Here is a 17,624-nt window from a genome sequence, read left to right as displayed (position 1 = left end):
CAAGAGGTTATGTTGGATCAATCGTCATTATCGAAAAGTTAGGACTAATCGAAGATCTTTTCTGTAATGGGTCATTCTCCGCAAAATTGCACAGCAGTTGCCCCGACCCCATTTCGATTTCCGTGAAACTTTGGCCCTGTCCCCAATCACGAATCCGAGGTTTAATTTTCGATATTTCGTGACGGAAGGGTGGTACGGCCCCTTTCATTTTTCTGGATTTTCATTGAGACACGTTTTTCAGTGTTTTGTTGCTCGAAACCATAAAATGATAGAAATTTGGGTGTCATGTTTGTGTAAAATTGGACGGCCAAATTGATGGAGTGCTCAAAATTCCGGAAAAACGTATTTTTTATAAAAAAACGTGACTTAATCCACCTTTAGGTGGTTGGTGCCTTCCTCATATTCATAAAGTCAATACATACAGTAAAAATAGCAACATGTTTAACAAATCAACTTTATTACTCATTTCTTTTGATAGGGTTCACAGACCTTTAATATTTCTGGCTCATCGTCAAGGTCTGATAAAAAACCTATCCAACGATAGTTCGCATGGATGATTCAGGCAATATTTCTATCACAATATCTGAAATCCGGCCTCCATAAAGTGTATAAATAACACTTAAGTGCTAATAACTTTTGGTAGGGTTGTCAGATCCCCGATGTTTAAGGCTCATTTGAAAGGTAATTCAATTATCTAACTAATGACGTGTCGCATCAGGAACCCGGACATCATTTTCATCAAAATATCTGAGATCCGGCCTCCAAAAAGTGTATAAATAACACTTAAGTGCTAATACCTTTTGATAGGGTTGTCAGATCTTCGATGTTTTTGGCTCATTTGAACGGTCTTTTGATTATCTAACTAACGACAGGTCAAGTGATAGGCCCGGACATCATTTTTATTAAAATATCTGAGATCCGGTCTCCAAATATACACTTTTTGAAGTGAACACTTAAGTGCTAATCACTTTTGATAGGGTTGTCAGATCTTCAATGTTTTGGACTCTGCTTTCTGAAAATGTATAACATGATAGGTTTTCTTGCAAAAACCACCCTTTTTACAATCTTCCCCAAGACGGATCGAATGAGACTAATACGGTCAAAATCCGTTCATCCAGTCCGGAGATAATCGAGTGACAATTTTTTTGTCCACCCACCTACACACACCCACACAGACATTTGTTCAGAACATGATTCTGAGTCGATATGTATACGTGAAGGTGGGTCTACGAGTTCAAATTAATAAGTTCATTTTTCAAGTTATTTTATAGCCTTTCCTCAGCAAGGTGGTTTACTTAACTGTAACAATGTTATTGGAACATGTAACTTTATGGGAAATAATATGTACTTTTTGAATCTGCAACAATCCATAGGAAGTCATTTTTTTTATTTAGAGCAAACATTTTCATGAATTTTATGTCTAATGTCCAAGTGTTTGGTCAATAAACCATCCAAATTAACACAATAAAAAGTTAAAGTTCCAGCGCATATTTCAGTGCTGAAAAGTACGTGGAATAGAAAATGGTACTTTTCAGTACTGTTATGTTTGACGATGAGGCAGTGCGTGGCCGAATGGTTACGCTGTCCGCTTTGTAAGCGGATGATTCCCATCTGCTGCAACCTTCCATCGGATGAGGAAGTAAAACGTCGGTCCCGGCCTTGGTTGTTAGGCCGTTTAGGTGTAGGAGTCGTCTCCATGCCATAAGTACAAACAACACACCAAACCAAGCCTACTCCGGTGGAATCGCTGGCGGCGGTTGGACTCGCAATCCAAAGGTCGTCAGTTCAAACACTGGGGTGGAAGGTTCCTTGGAGTAAAAGAGGTTTGGGTGCTCTCCCCATTCAAGCCTTCGGACTCCTAGGTTCGAGCAGAAACTTGCAATAGAGACCACAAAAGACCCGGGGGTCGTTAATGTGGATGGTTTGATTTTTTTTTATGTTTGACGATGAAAAGTAGGCAGTTTTGTCATTCAAAATCACAGGAGAAAAAGTATTTTCACAACGAAACAATTACGAAAACATGCCACACTCTCCTAAAACAAAACATGAAACATGAACAACAAATGGGCGAACTTGACACGTTGCTGTTGCAACGCTGGAAATATGTTTTTATCCGTATTCTTTTTTTTTGCAATTTTCAACTAGTTTTTTCCCATATAATTTTTTCTGCAATATTCGCATGCCGTACATCGCCCACACTTTTCCCCGGGGGAATCCTTGCGAGCAATAATTCCTACCGAGTTGTGTATGTTTATGAGACCGGAGAGAACATATTTTTATTGTACGGCTGGATGTTTTATTTTTGTTGTGATATCTTTTATGTTCTGTGATTTTGTGTGGGATATTTTTTCTTGTTCTTTCTCTCTCACCGAATTCCCTTCTGATTTATTACTTCCAGTCTGCGGGATCACCATAGTCGAGAGCAAAAAAAAAAAAAAAAAACAGCAGCTCTTTGCACAGTTTGATTTCACAACGCTCCATTTGTTTCCGCGTGGGGGTTGGCCAGGTCGTCCGTCGGTTCTACACCACCAGGACTAGATTTGGGGCGTTATTTTGTTGCATTTGCTGCTGCAGCAACAAGCATGCATCGCCCCTTCAAATTTGGTGCGAGGTTGAAGTTGAGTTCGGACCTCGAGACTCTCGCGGAACGGAACGAAAAGGCGGCAGACACCACACCACTTTGATTGACTGGTTTCGTGATCTGGATGATTGAAAGAGTGCTTTGGATTTTTTGTATAGTTTTATTTCTGGAGGTGTGAGAATGAAGATCTATACGGTCACGATTCAATAAGGGTTGAGACGAAGTGTGGAAAAATTGAAAAATTGAAATGAGCTTATTGAAAAAAACTTAATATTTTTTTTAATGAATGGATCTCAGGTACCTATAGCAACTTTGAAAGGAAAATCATTTAATCGGCCGTCTCGCCTTCCTGCAAAACCCAACTCAACCTAGCACTCCGTAATGAAACAAAACCGACTCCGTGACCAATCCCTCGCCAGTCTCTGGATTAACCTAGCGGAAACGACAACGCAACGACGATGACGACGACGAGTCTCGTCCCCGACCAGAGACGTCACATAATTTGTTTGCACAACACTCGATGCATATCACATTTCCCGCACAACCAACTCTTTTTGTCTTTTTTGCCAATGCCAACAAGGAGAGGCTCCTTCGTCGGCAGTAATTTTCTGAAAATTTACCAAACCAGGACGTAATGCAGGTGGCGCCCCCCTCAATTTGACTGCATTGTCAAAGTGACACAAACGTCATAAATTAAAAAAATTAACCCTCTTCTGCCCATTTTTTTTCGGATTTTTTTTTCTCTGAGCAACTTTTGTTCTACAAAAAACTTTACTTCTTTTGTTTTAAATTGTTCTTGTTTTATATTTTGTATTTTAACTTGCAATTATAAGGTTTCGTTTATGTTTGTTTCAGATAGTATTTGGCTAACTCTACCACCTCCTATCATTACATTTTGCCAATCTAATCTTTTCATGTCTTTACAGTCACATTTTCATTTTTTGCTTGTTTTGGCATTTTCTGCTATAGAATGACACCATTTTCATTTAAATTGTAAAAAAAACCTACTTATTTTCACATGATATACAGGAAATGCTAGTAAAAAAACACAGCCAAAGTAGACTCCAGAAAAAGAAACTTTTAAAATCATTGGCATTGTAGAATAAAACAAGTCACTTGAGAACCCAAATTTTCAGCAAGTTTGGGAAAATTAATGTAAGGTTTATCAAATTCAAATTTAAAACTTCCAAAATTAATAACATGGCATTTACACCACTTTGCAATAAACCAGCGTTGCACAACTCATGTTTCAGGCGCGAATGACACTCTCGAATGCGTGTTTAATTAAAAAAAAAGGAAGAAAAGGACGACGCATATCGTCGAGACGACCACTTGAGAAGTAAAAGGATGTCTGCAGTACTTGGGTGTATGTGTTCGACTGGTAGGACACAGATACTAGACAGACAAGTGGAATGGATACACTGTTCAGTTAACGAGGAGGAACGCGAGAATCGCGTATTTTTCTTTAAAAAGGAGATGTTCAGGAATGACGCCGTTTTGAATTTCAGTATTATAGATTTGCATAACTTGCAGGCGCAATTGAAATCATTGTAAATTGTACATTACCACTTTGAAATAGCCTGGGCGACTTATAGAACTCATCCAATAAAAGGTGAGAAAAATTAGAAATTAGTCGAAAGAACACAAGAAGAATTCGATCAATAGGAGATTTTCCCCTACCTTCTTAAAAAAGTCAATCATCATTTATTCCCGTCTTCCAAATCCCTTATCCTTGTCGTCTGTCAAGGTGTTGAGAATCTGGTTTTAGGTGGAATTGGTTTTCTCGCATTATCAATTCCTAGACAACCCTGAAATATGTAGCCCATCGGTATGGGGAACCTACTTGACCGAAATGTCAACCTCATACATGCGTTTATCCTTTCCGTTCTCTATCGGTCTGATGGCCGAGCGGGCTAAGGCGCCAGCCCTCACTGTTGGTGTTGGGTTTGAATCTCGTCGGTTGCAACTTTTTTGTGTTTACAAACGTTGTACATGCAGTGTGTAAAATAAGTGTATTTTTGACGAAGGTTATGTGCATGCTTTTGCATGCGATTTTACTATCGGATTTTTTGCTGTGTATACTAACTCGAAAATGTATGGCAACCTAACGATTGTGAAACAAGATTTTTACAAGAGTTATGTAAGTGTGCGTTATTTTAACTTTAAAATATGTTTTAAACTATTTCTGCAACTGCATTGCAGCATTTTTGTTTCATAAAGGTGAGCAGTTCTCTTTAATTTTAATTTTTGTATTTTTAATCCGGCAGAAACTTTTTGGTGCCTTCGGTATGCCAAAATAAGCCATTTTGCATCATTAGTTTGTTCATATAATTTTCATACAAATTTGGCAGCTGTCCATATAAAATGATATGTGAAATTACAAAATGTATCTTTTGAAGAATTTTGCCAACGCAGTCTTCGGCAAAGTTGTAGGTATGGATATGGACTACACTGAAAAAAATATACGCAGTAAAAAATTTTGGGTGATTTCTAATTTCACTTTTGTTACTAAAACTTGATTTGCAAAAAAAAAAAACACTATTTTTATTTTTTTTTTATTTTTTGATATGTTTTAGTGGACATCAAATTGCATTTTTCAGAAATTTCCAGGATGGGCAAAAAATCTTTGACCGAGTTATGATTTTTTTAATCAATACATTTTTTTCAAAAAATCGAAATATTTATCGCAAAAATTTTTAATTTTTCGATGTAAAATTGAATTTGTTGATACGACCCTTAGTTGCTGAGATATTGCCAAGCAAAGGTTTAAAAACAACAAAATTGATGTTTTCTAAGTCTCACCCAAACAACCCACCATTTTCTAATGTCGATATCTCAGCAACTAATGGTCCGATTTACAAAGTTATAATATGAAACATTTATGAAATTTTCCGATCTTTTTGAAAAAAATATTTTCAAAAATTTTAAATCAAGACTAACATTTCAAAAGTCCAAACATTCAATATTACGCCCTTTGAATGTTATCTTGATTTAAAATTTTGAAAATATTTTTCGAAAAGATCGAAAATTTTACGAATGTTTCATATTGTAATATTGTGAATCGGACCATTAGTTGCTGAGAAGTCGACATTAGAAAATGGTGATTAGATTGGAAAATATTTTTCCAATCCATGGGCACTTTTGAAAAAAATAAATAACTGCGACTATTTTGAAAAAAGTTGCATAAAAATGGCTATAACATGAAAACGATGCACTTTATCAAAATTTCACTGAAGTACTTTTTGATTGCAAATTCAATTTTACATCGAAAAATAAAATTGAACAATTTTTGCGACCGATATTTCAATTTTTCGAAAAAAAAATTTATTGATTCAAAAAATCATAACTCGGTCAAAGATTTTTTGCCCATCCTGGAAATTTCTGAAAAGTTGGCATTTGATGTCCTCTAAAACATATCAAAAAATAATAAAATAAATAAAAATAGTGTTTTTTGCAAATCAAATTAAGTGACAAAAAGTGAAATTGAAAATCACCAAAAAAATTTTTACCGTGTATCATTTGTTTTCAGTGTAGTCCATATCCATACCTACAACTTTGCCGAGGATTGATCAAAATTCCTTCAAAAGATACGATTTTTGTAATTTCACATATTATTTTTGTATGAACAGCTGCCAAATTTGTATGGAAAATTATATGGACAAACTAATAATGCAAAATGGCTTCTTTGTGCATACCGAAGACACCAGAAAAGTTTCAGCCGGATTAAAAAATACAGAAAAAATTGAATGACCGAAATCTCAGAGAATTGCTCGCAACCTGAGCACAGAAACTGGCAACCTTTGCAAAAAAAAAAAAAAAAACATTGATTCCAGAGAACCTCTTTTTGGCATCTTTTGATCTTCTACATTTCAGCTGAAGCTTATTTTATTCTATGACAAAAGCCAGAACAGCAAAATGATGATGAATTTTACGCCAACGCAGCGCAAAAAAACACCGTCTATGGTAGAAGAAAATAAAATAAATATCGCGCGGAAAAACGTCTCTCTGTAGACGTTTTCTAATATTTGTTTGACCGTTAGATTTGACTGTTCACGGATAAAAAAGAGTTCCCAAAATCGTGAACAAGCGTTCATGAAAATGGGAACCTCGAACAAAGTGTTCAAATGCCATGGTACGATTATGAAAAACGTACCATGAAATTTGAACACTTAGTTCGTGGTTCCCATTTTCATGAACGCTTGTTCACGATTTTGGGAACTCTTTTTTCTCCGTGTTGTACTCTTTTTAGGTGCGAACGCACCCACGCATTCCGTGGAAGGCCAACAACAAAAAAAAAACTCGTAATCGAATTAATGAAAAGTCGGAAAAGTATCTTAAACGAGTTCATCATTATTCCAATAATAAGTTTTCTGAATTACACCCTCGGGAAATAAATGCTGCATAAATTGTCATTCTAATCTTTAAACTCAATGCTCAATAGTATTGCAATTGCACGTGGGTAAACTTGACAGCGATCTGCAGTGTTCACCAATACATCTATAAGCTGCTGCATACACAAGTTATTGGTCAAAGTGTAGAATAGCATTGTCTAAAGACGACTCTTCGACAAACAAAAATGCAACTTTGATAAAAAAATCAAAATCAAATGAACTCAAAACCTTAAAAAGAGAAACCACAAATTTCAAAGGTCAGTCCAAAACTACGTGCAAAAGTGCCACAAAAAGCGCGCCCCACTTTTTAGCGACAATCACCCAAAGTGGCTACCGGTGACAACTTGAACTATCTCTAGCTCGGAATCTCTCAAGTCACGTCTCTCGTTACCCCTGTTGGCTGTACGACCTACCTACAACCCACAAGCCAACGACGACGCACCTGTTCCGGGAAGGGGCCCGTGCCTGCAGGCATCATCATCAGTGACAAGAAGAAAAACGCCTCCGAGCCAATTTTGATCTTGGTCGTCGTCGTCGTCCTGGCAAAAATTCGACTGTGAAAGTAGGAAGGAAGAAACACCATTACAACCTGTTTCCTTTCCGTGTACCCCAAACCTCCCAAAGTGTCGTCTTTTGAGACCGAGATATAATCCAGACGGGGGTCCCCACAGTTTGTGACAAAAGCTACTTTTTCCGGTCCTGATCTTTACCGATATGAAAATGGAGGTGGCACTTTTTTTTAAGAAGGAGCTTATCGCCAAGGCGATAGATTGGCAGGTTCAATTGCTGTCGAAATCAGTCAACTCCTTCGTTGAAGTGCACACGAACTGTACTGCTCGTTCAACAGATGGTAATTTTTCTAAAAATTGTTACCACCTAGAAATGTACTATCTTGAGCCCGCTAGAAAAGAACTTTACTTTATTCTATCACCACCTACAAACCCCCATCTTGAAACCGGTTGAAAATGAACTCTGGAAGATTTGCAATCGATATGGGAGCAATTTCATCGTCTGAGACGTCTGCAAAAAGCAAGAAAAAACATCGCGCACACCAGAAGTGTCAAAATTCGGTGGTTTCAAACGAACCGGGGGAGCTGGTAAATCCTCTTATAAGAGGCTTGGACTCTTCTTTTTGTTCGATGCGAAATTTGAACGGATTTTGCTTGCTCCAGTGAGCTCGCAAAGATGGAAATAATGGAGTCTTTCATCTGTGCGCGGTAAAGTTGATTTGGGTGCGATTGCAACGAGGTTTTAACAAAAAATGAGACGGAAAAGTTGGTTTTATTTCGAGGAAAAGGATTAATGTTGGGATTTTGTTTGAGAAAACAGCCAACAACGCAAATTATATAATAAGTCAAAAACGAGGATAGCTCGGCATTCATTCTTCGGATTTTGTCAAGTATAAATTCTCGTGTTTGGCAGGTTAAGCACACGCTCTAACTCCATCCAATTTGCTGATTTTCACTATTTAAACAACTAATTTTGCACAACTTTTGATAGAAACTGGCTTGCTCACTTTTTATTGAGCTATTTATCACTCGATTTCAGTTGAAAACGCTTTTAATTAGCTTTAATTGAATGTCAATGTTCTGACCTGCCAACATTAGAGGCACGCTGGAATTAGATGCTGTTTCTATATGAATAATAATATCAGACATATCTTTCAATTTCATGAAGTTTGATACGTCGGATGATAGGGTTTCTCTCATATTCCGGAAGTGTCCCCAAGGGGCCACCAGTAACCGGTTCTAAATTGGCAAGGATAGGTCAGCTAACAACAGCATGACCGTGAATTGACATATCTTTCAATTTCATGAAGTTTGATATGTCGAATGATAGGGTTTCTCTCATATTCCGGGAATGCCCCAAAGGGAACCGGGAACCAGTTCCAGAATGGGCAGAATGGATCAGGGAACAACGGCATGACCGTAGATTGACATATCTTTCAATTTCATGAAGTTTGATACGTCGGATGATAGGGTTTCTCTCATATTCCAGAAATGTCCCTAAGGGGCCACCGGTAACCGGTTCCAGATTGGCCAGAATGGGTCAGAGAACAATGGCATGACCGTAAATTGACATATCTTTCAATTCCATGAAGTTTGATACGTCGGATGATAGGGTTTCTCTCATATTCCAGAAATGTCCCTAAGGGGCCACCGGTAACCGGTTCCAGATTGGCCAGGATGGCTTAGTGAACAACGGCATTACCAAAGATGGACATATCTTTCAATTTCATGGAGTTTGATGTGCAAAGTCAAGTTGGCCGTTTATCGGATACCCGGGAACCGGTTCCAGGTTACCTGGAAGTGGCCACTAACACTCCAGAGTGGTTCTGACAATCGTGTAATGTGTTTTTAGTAAGTTTTATGGATCAATTTCAACTATCATGAGAGTACTGGTATCACATATATGTGAAAAACAGTAAACCATGAACTTTTCGGATGTTCCGGATTTCCGGAACCGGTAGGTCACCTGGCCCTGATATTAATATTTGTGGTCAAAGTACAGGTAAATACCTATCGAATGCAACCCGGAGCATCCTGATTGGTTGAAATTTGCCGGAGATACAGGTCGTCAAAGTTGGGGTCTCAAAAAGGTCCTTTTTCGGTTGTAGCCGATTCCCGGTGGCCACAGTGACCAAATCCGGTTTTCCAGGTCGGTTTCGGAAAGGGGACGTTCTAAGCTCTAATTTGTGACCAAAAGAACCGGAATCGGTCAAAAACTGGATTTTTGACGCTTTTTTAAAGTTTGGGGTCGAAAAAGACCCCAATACCTTTAAAGTAACTTTTTAAATGGACGCTCCCCTAGGGTTCGTCCAAGGTTTGTTTGTTTTGTGAAATGTGTATTTATACTATAAATTTAATGTTATAAAATTTCAAGGCTATAGCATGTGTATAACAAAAGTTATGGCAAATTTAAATTTCAAAAAGACCGAAAAGGACCCCAATACCGTAGGCAGGTTAAAATGACTATAAAATTGTATGTACCGTCATCAGGGGTGACATTGGATCTGGGAGGTAAGATTGGGCGACACACAAACAAACAAACAAACTTTTTGATAGTTTGGCAGTTTGCCTGCTCAAAATTAAATTATTTGCTCTACAGCATTGCCTTGGCGTTCTCGATTGCGAGATTCCTACTCGAAACTAAGTGTCCGAAGGCTTGATTGTTGAAGCATTTGCAAAACTCTTTTTACGCCTTAGCTTCCATGCACCCCGGGATTCAAACTGACGACCTTTGGATTGTGAGTCCAACTGCCTACCAGCGACTCCACCGAGGGAGGACGACCCAGGGAGACGACTCCTACACCTGGACTGAGCTATCGACCTAACCCTTTAGGTTAGACCAGGGCCAACATTTACTTCCCCGTCCGACGGAAGGCGTGGTCAGACAAATCTCGTCTCGAAAAATGCCACCGGGACCGTCTGGGATCGAACCCAAGCCGACTGGGTGAGAGGCAACCACGCTTACCCCTACACCACGACCACGGCTTTTTTTGCTAACACATGGTTTGAGAATACGCGGGTCCTACAATATCTAGCTGGATAAAACTTTGTTAAAGTTAATTCTTTTTGAGGAAAAATAATAATTGACGAAAACTGTAATCTACTCATACAATTTACTCTTTTCTGTCAAATTTTTAAACTACACAAGACCGCCCCACATTTTCCTCAGAGTTGTATGTATAATAAAAGAATACTTTTATTTGCCAGAAAACCCCAAACCCCAGCCAGGAAAATAAAATAAAAACTTTTCTTATCACCTGAGCAAGGTGACACATCCGGCGGAGAGATCCATTCCGGGATGATGATCTGCTTAAAATTCAGCAACCTGTTTTACATTTCCCACCCAACGACGACGACACGTACTTCTACCTCCTATCTTTGGGACGAGCAGGTGTCGCCGACTGGTGACACTTCTCGGAACAAGATTAAATTTCCAATGCTAATACTTTCTCGACGACGGACGGGTCGTAAAATTAAACAGAACGATTCCAAGTTTTAGAGCCTTGCTGCTGCTTCTGGAGGGATAGGTATAAATAGGGTCGGTTGTGCTAGTGCTCAAGTCGAGAGTTCCAGCGAGTAAACATGATGAGGTCGATTTGGGCGTTTGTTCTATTTGTCAAGTTGATTGAGGGACTTCCGGCGACGTCAAGCCGGTGCGAGCTGGGCTTTGAGGAGGTTTTGACCGGCAGGCATTGCGACTATTTCGCCGTCGGGCCACAAGCGCTGCTGGATTCGTACTGCAGCTGGGATAATCAGGTAGGAGGTTTTGGATTTGAAGTTACTTGGGTTGAAGTTCAGTTACTGGGGACTTTGCAGCTTTCGCATGGAATCACGCAAAAGTTCTGCTGCCTCGGGGTGTGTGCCTTCTGCTTCAGCGATGTCAACAGGAGTTATGAGTCGCAATTTGACGAGTCAGAAGGCACAACATCATTTCGTACAACGGATTATTACTGGCGTACAACAACAGCAGCACCTTCATTCGGATCGTTTAGAGAAATGGTGTCCGCCAAATTAGCTGAAATGATGGAGCAAATCGAGGAAACAACTACTTCTGATGACATGTTAGCTAATGGCATGTCTTCTTCGAAAATGGCAGTGGGTGGTACTACGACATCCGATTAAAAGCTTGAATACAATAAGTAATATCAACTCTAAATCAGTAGCAATTAAACTTCCTTCCGGTAACAACGTCATCTTGAACATTTCCCTCGTCACCTTGCAATTCCCGTTTGAATTATGCAATCAAATGCAGTTACTTCATTATCACAACCGCATTCGTCATGACAAGCCTTCAAATTGTCCCGATCCCCTCTCTGCTCCTGAAAGTCAGCTCTTGCATTTCAAAAACCATTGTGCAAATGCGACAGCAGCCGCCGGTGTAATGATTGCCTTGCCACCCACTCAACGCACACACACAAACATTCCGACACGATCTTTTCATTCCAACACCCACTTCCGCATCCTCTCTACCATCATTCCGGTCTGGTACGGCACGAACTCCCTCGAGAGCCTCCTCACAATGCATCCGTTGCATAATCACAGGCGCACTGCATCGACTGCGAAAGCGCCTGCCGGTATGCAACCACCAACACCACCCTCAGCCTCAACACAAGATGACATTCTCATGTTTCTCCACCAAGTTGTATAACTGCATTCAAACCCCCCACACACCACCCAAAAGTACAGAGACAATCGGAATTTGTGCAAATTAATCCCACCAGAGAGGGCGCACTTCACTTCACCCCCGAAGATAGGCACACCGGCGCGGCGTTGACGAGTGGCTCCAGGGAACGCGAAAGGCGAGCGTTTGACACGTGTAAGCTGGCTTGTCTGTTAGTGTGTGTGTGTGTGAGCTGCCTCCTCCTCCCTCGAGGCTATTGTTTACGCGAGAAAAATCGCCCCCTCGGCGATAACGCCGCAATGTAGGCTTTCGGGATGTTGGATTAATTCCGAGCGAGGGAGCGTTTTACGCCATTTCGGTAATCCGATTCCGTGGTATGTAACGATTGCAGCACCATCTAGGTCTACTTTGTAGACTTCCTGCGTCGGAAATTGATTGTTGAATGCGGGAGATAATCCGCTTGATGGGGCTTGATGTTTCCATGGGAACTGTCGAGCGTGGGTGCAGTTACGGGAAGTGAATGTGAAGTTTTACACACGGCTAAGGTAATCAGGCTGTAATCCTGAGCACTTACAGGGATATTAAAGTTAATATCTAGAGTTTAAAAAAGCTCCTATAAGCTATTGTATTTCATATGTTTATAGGTTCTATGAAAAAAACTAGATATCGTCTTAAGATCTTATCCCAAGCAACACACTTTGTCAGATAAACGTTTTTCCTAACTGGTTGTATAACCGTTCGGCCTCGTTACCACAACACGTTCTACAACTCCTGTGCATTGGAAAAAGCTTACTTTTTTCTGTTGTATAACTTGCCAGAAAAGATGCAAGTTATCAGAGTAAGTTGTACAAATCGACGGTAACATTTCAAAAGGTATCATGTACATTTTGACACTTTCTGGGTTATTGCATATTCTGAAAGTACTCCTAATAAGCTACCTCTCCACCAAAAATGAGCAAAAGTTACTTCAGTAAAGTCCGTTTAATCATGATTTTAAATAAAGTAACATAAACAAAATCTCTGCCATCAGCAGTCCCTGTTTATATAGCCCTGTCAACCTGTAAAAACAAAAGACTACATGAACCTCGTGACGAAAAAAAAGCAACATGAACAAAGCGCCATGTACATTCGGCGAAGAAAAACGAATCATAACAAAGCGTCCCCTTCAATGACAGCAGGGTGATATAGACGTTGGTGATTTCAAAAGAAGTTATGTTTGTTTTTCTCAAATAAAATTACGGAAATAATGTTTTATTGAATTTGGATGATCAAGTATCAATAAAAGCAACGTTTTTCATCGTTTGTTATCATTAGAACATCTTATTTTGCTTTTATATTAAAATGGGAATTAAAAATGGATGCTCAACATTCAAATGCGTTTTTCTCAAAATGCATGGTTTGTACATGATGCTTTTTGAAATGTTGGCGTCGAAATGTATTTGACAACACTGTGCTAGCAAACAAGAGATTCAACGAACCAAAGGGGGCGTGGTTTACGGCTGTGCTGTCAAATCGAAGCGCGCACTGAAAAGGAAAGTTTGAAAAGTTGAAAACAGCTGTCTAACCTTTGACTAACTTACATGTAAACAAACATTTCTTATCAGAATTTCAATCAACGACGAAACCCATAAGAACAGTATCTCTGACTATTTTAATACGCTTGCTTCTGCCTGATTTATCTAGAAAAAAAATTGAAGAAAAAAAGAAAAACTATCATGGCGTGCTCTCCTAACTGTGATTATTGTGAAAAACTCTTCTTGGTGAACTTTTATATTTTCCTTTTTTGATGAATTTCCTCTTTCCCAAGATTCGATCCGATGACTTCGACGATTTGTTGTTATCTCCACGGCAGGTCCAGGCGCGCTTCCACATCTCTCCACGGAGCTTCATAGTAAACAAGCTGGCCCAAAGGTCAATATTTGTTATACAGCAGTGAGCTATACAACTTATCTTCAAAAAGGCTGTCATTGGAAATCAAGTTATATAAGTTTGTATCAAGTCAGTTTTTATAACTCCAATATACAACTTTGTTATAACAAACCGTTTCAACTGTCATTTTGATTACCGTACCACGGAGCAACATTGAAAATCGGTGTGATTTTAATTTGTTGTTTTCTCTATCATGAACTCCATAAGCTGACATTTTTGTAGCTTTTACCGGCAATAAGTTTTCAAACTAATCGGTAAACAATTAAAATTATTGCAATTATCAAAATATTCAAACTCTAAATTCCTCACGTACAAATGAACACCACCTAACCTAACAACACGCAATGTCAATTTGAATATGTATGTTGATTATCAGTTATATAAACTGATCTCCGGAAACATTTATGTAACAAAGCGATAAAACCTAAGGTTTTTTATAGAATAATTGGCCACGCCCATTTTCAGAAGGTGCCGTCACATGACAATGTTAGATAAGCAGTGAAATAAACAGTGTCGTATTGTTCTTATTCAACAAACTGTTTACGGGGATAACATTGCAGATGAGAGAAAGCATCTTGGCATATCAGCATTTTGACGTTCAATTACAGCTTATAAAAAGCGTTTTCCAACTGATATCAAGTGATAAATACCTCAATTGGAAGTGAGCAAGCAAGTTTCCATCAAAAGTGTTCCAAATTAAGTTGTTTAAATTGTTAAAATCAGCAATTTGAATAGGGTTAGGAGCGAGTGCTTAGCCTCGCAAATATTTGAGAATTTTCTCTATGTTGTGTGTAAAAGTTGGAAAAGAGTGAAGTTGACTGTGTTTTAACACTTGTGTGGCACAAAACTAAATAGTTATATAAGCCAATTACACAAGTAGTAAAACAATCTGTTATTTAACTAATGTTGTGATTTTTTCTCGTATGTTAATCAAAAACAACTGTCTAACAATTATTCAACCGTCGACAAGTTATGAGTGCTACTTGGGATGATAATCGGGAGTAGAACTAATGCCACTAGAACCAGCCTTTAAAACCCTTTTCTAACTTTCTAAATCCGTCATGATTGTCAAAAGATATTCCAATTTTGACACAACCATGATTTTTGAGAGACAAGCCTGGTCCCAGAGCTCAAACGTCAAAGATTATGAATCAAGCTGGTAAAACACAACTTTTTAAGTATAAATCTCCGATGGCGTATCTCGGTTTATAATAACTTGCTCTAGCCACGCCATGCTGCTTCTCTTGAAAAATAAATTTAAATCTAATGTTATATAAAAATCCAATGTCATGTGACAACATTTTGAAAATATCTGAGTGTTGAAATTCCTTCCTAAAAAATGGTTGCATTTTGGAGACAATTGTTTTAGCGGATTGCAGACTAGATTCCGCCATGTTATTTGATGATTTTAAAGAACAGATTAAATCAAAATTTCGACGCTGTCGTGCTAACTTGTCGCATGTCGCTTTTGATGCTCCGAGAAAAACGCGTTTTTATGTTTGATCTTGAATAAACCTAACCAAGAGCACGCAATGTAAGCAACAACAAACTCGTTTTGTTTGGTTGACCATTCTGTGTTAATTTAGTTTCTGGAGTCCCGAGTTATAATTACAAATGTTAACGGTAGTCGAGCTCTTACCAGTGTGAAACGCGTTCTGACCTGACATCTCTTTGGCCAATTTTTGCACCTCATTGCTGGCCGTGATGGGAGCGGCCACCGCACCAGAGACATGGAAAAGAATTTGAAAGACGGGAAGTGTTGATGTTCCACTTTTTAAGAGGACAAGGGAAAATCTCCACGGTATCCCCAAATAAGTTTCGCTTGGAGTTGGACGGTTTTTGAGAAGGTATAAGGTCTAGGAGCAATAACATCATATGTTTAAGGGTAAGAGTTCTATTCTAAATAATTTTATAAGATGAGCAATCATAGATACTATTTAACAAAAAAAATCAAAAATTATTTTTTCCGATTTTTTTACTTTTTACCTTTTTTTTATTTTTTATTTTGTTGCATTCTAAAACATTTCCAACGAGAGTATAACCATACCACATCACATATCACTCTTAAAGCATCGTTCAGTCTCAAGTCTCAAAAAACCCAAATCAAATTGCATTCAAATTCAATTTACGCCCGCCCTGCGGGGTCCCGATCTCATCGGAGACCACCTTCGCAGTCTCAGTTCCCAGGGTGAGCCATTACACCGTCCCCCAGACACCGGTTGGAACATTATCGTCGTCACCCGTTATGTGTGTCACCTAATGGATGAATTTTGGGATCGTGTCGGAAAAGTCGGAAACAGCCAGCCGGTCTTATGACCGCAAAGTTTTAACCGGTCTGAGAAAAGCACGGAGCAAAAATTAAACGCCTTTGGGTAGGCAAACATTACCGCCTGTCGCCTGCAGGTAGATATCGGTTAGAAAAGTTGGGTGTGCAAAGTTGGATTCCGTTTCCAAGTGGAAAATCGTGTTCGTGCTGGTTCAAGGTGGAGACCTTCGGTCACACCATCATCGTCCCACCAGGAGTAGGAATGGGAAATGGAGTTATTTGCCGGCGAATGCGTCCGAAGGACGTCGTATTAGTGTGAGTGGAAATGAAAATGCATCAATTACATCATCATTTTCATATGAGCAAACTCGTCCTGCCTGCTGAGCTGATGGCGAAAGTGGTGAATGCTAGGACTGCAAATGACTTGGAATAGTTTTCATCATTTTTGCAATTTTCCTGCTTCACCACCACCTATAAACCACCTTCCCTTCTCCCTGGTGGGTTCCGATATCGGTAAACCCAACTGACCAAGCTAGTCAGTCATCCGGAATGCCGTCCCGCCTGTCTCGTCTGCAGTTGTGGTCCTTGTGTAAAGAGCCTTCGTCTCTACACCGTCCTCGATTCATAGTGGCTTGTTTCTCGATAAGAGTTGGAGAGTACAACTTCTCCTCTCTGTCGGAAATTTAGCCCTCCCGAAATGCATAATTCATGAAGGTGGGGAGCATTTGTTACTCCAGTCCGGTTACAAATTTCGCCTGCACTATTCAGGAGATGTCTGCTTGATTGATAAGAGCAATGTACAGGGTTGCAAACTTTGTTCAATTAGAATTTCATATCCGCTTTCATTCCGTCCCCTGATACAGTTCATACTTTCCCATAGTTTCGTAACCGGCCTACATATTGGTTAAACTTGAAGCCAAACTGAATGTACCGTCAGAGTCTCCGCCATTCCAGTAGAAATATTTGGCTTCACTTCGATATGGTGCACCACAGCCAAAATCACGACATCATCGTGAAGACAGCATTCATCATTCCACCAGTCGTCGATTGGGGTTGTCTTTCGGCAAGCTTTTTCGTCGACTTTTCCTTCAACACAACAACAAGAGCAAGACAAAGCTTCTCGGTCGTCGTCGTCGTCGTCGTCGTTTGACGTATTGACTTGAACGGCACTCCAGGATTACGCCCTCGCGTGCTTCGGAACCTCGTTACGACGACCAACTGAGGAGGAGGCCACTCACTAGGTAGGTACTAAAACGAAAATTGACGACGCCAATAAATATTTGAGGAAAATTCATGAAACGTTTTTCGAGCGGATCCAATCTGTGGG

General features: G+C 39.5%; 2 protein-coding genes across 5 annotated transcripts in view; one reads left to right on the top strand and one right to left on the bottom strand.

Moving 5' to 3' along the window:
• Positions 1-17,624, bottom strand: part of LOC6039604 (tubby-related protein 4) — a 64,455-nt gene that overhangs the window by 37,047 nt on the left and 9,784 nt on the right. The window lies entirely within an intron of this gene.
• LOC6039602 lies at positions 11,050-11,637 on the top strand. 2 transcript variants are annotated; one of them, XM_038264276.1, is made up of 2 exons: positions 11,050-11,237; positions 11,322-11,637. In XM_038264276.1, exons 1-2 carry the CDS (start codon positions 11,064-11,066, stop codon positions 11,601-11,603), a joined length of 456 nt encoding a protein of 151 aa, XP_038120204.1. In that variant the 5' UTR covers positions 11,050-11,063; the 3' UTR covers positions 11,604-11,637. The 2 variants fall into 2 exon arrangements, with proteins under 2 accessions (XP_038120204.1, XP_001849174.2); XM_001849122.2 differs by having other exon boundaries at positions 11,298-11,637.

Source organism: Culex quinquefasciatus, chromosome 1 (assembly GCF_015732765.1).
Source record: "Culex quinquefasciatus strain JHB chromosome 1, VPISU_Cqui_1.0_pri_paternal, whole genome shotgun sequence".
Classification (NCBI taxonomy): Eukaryota; Metazoa; Arthropoda; class Insecta; order Diptera; family Culicidae; genus Culex; species Culex quinquefasciatus.
This window is presented reverse-complemented; position numbering and strand designations above follow the sequence as displayed.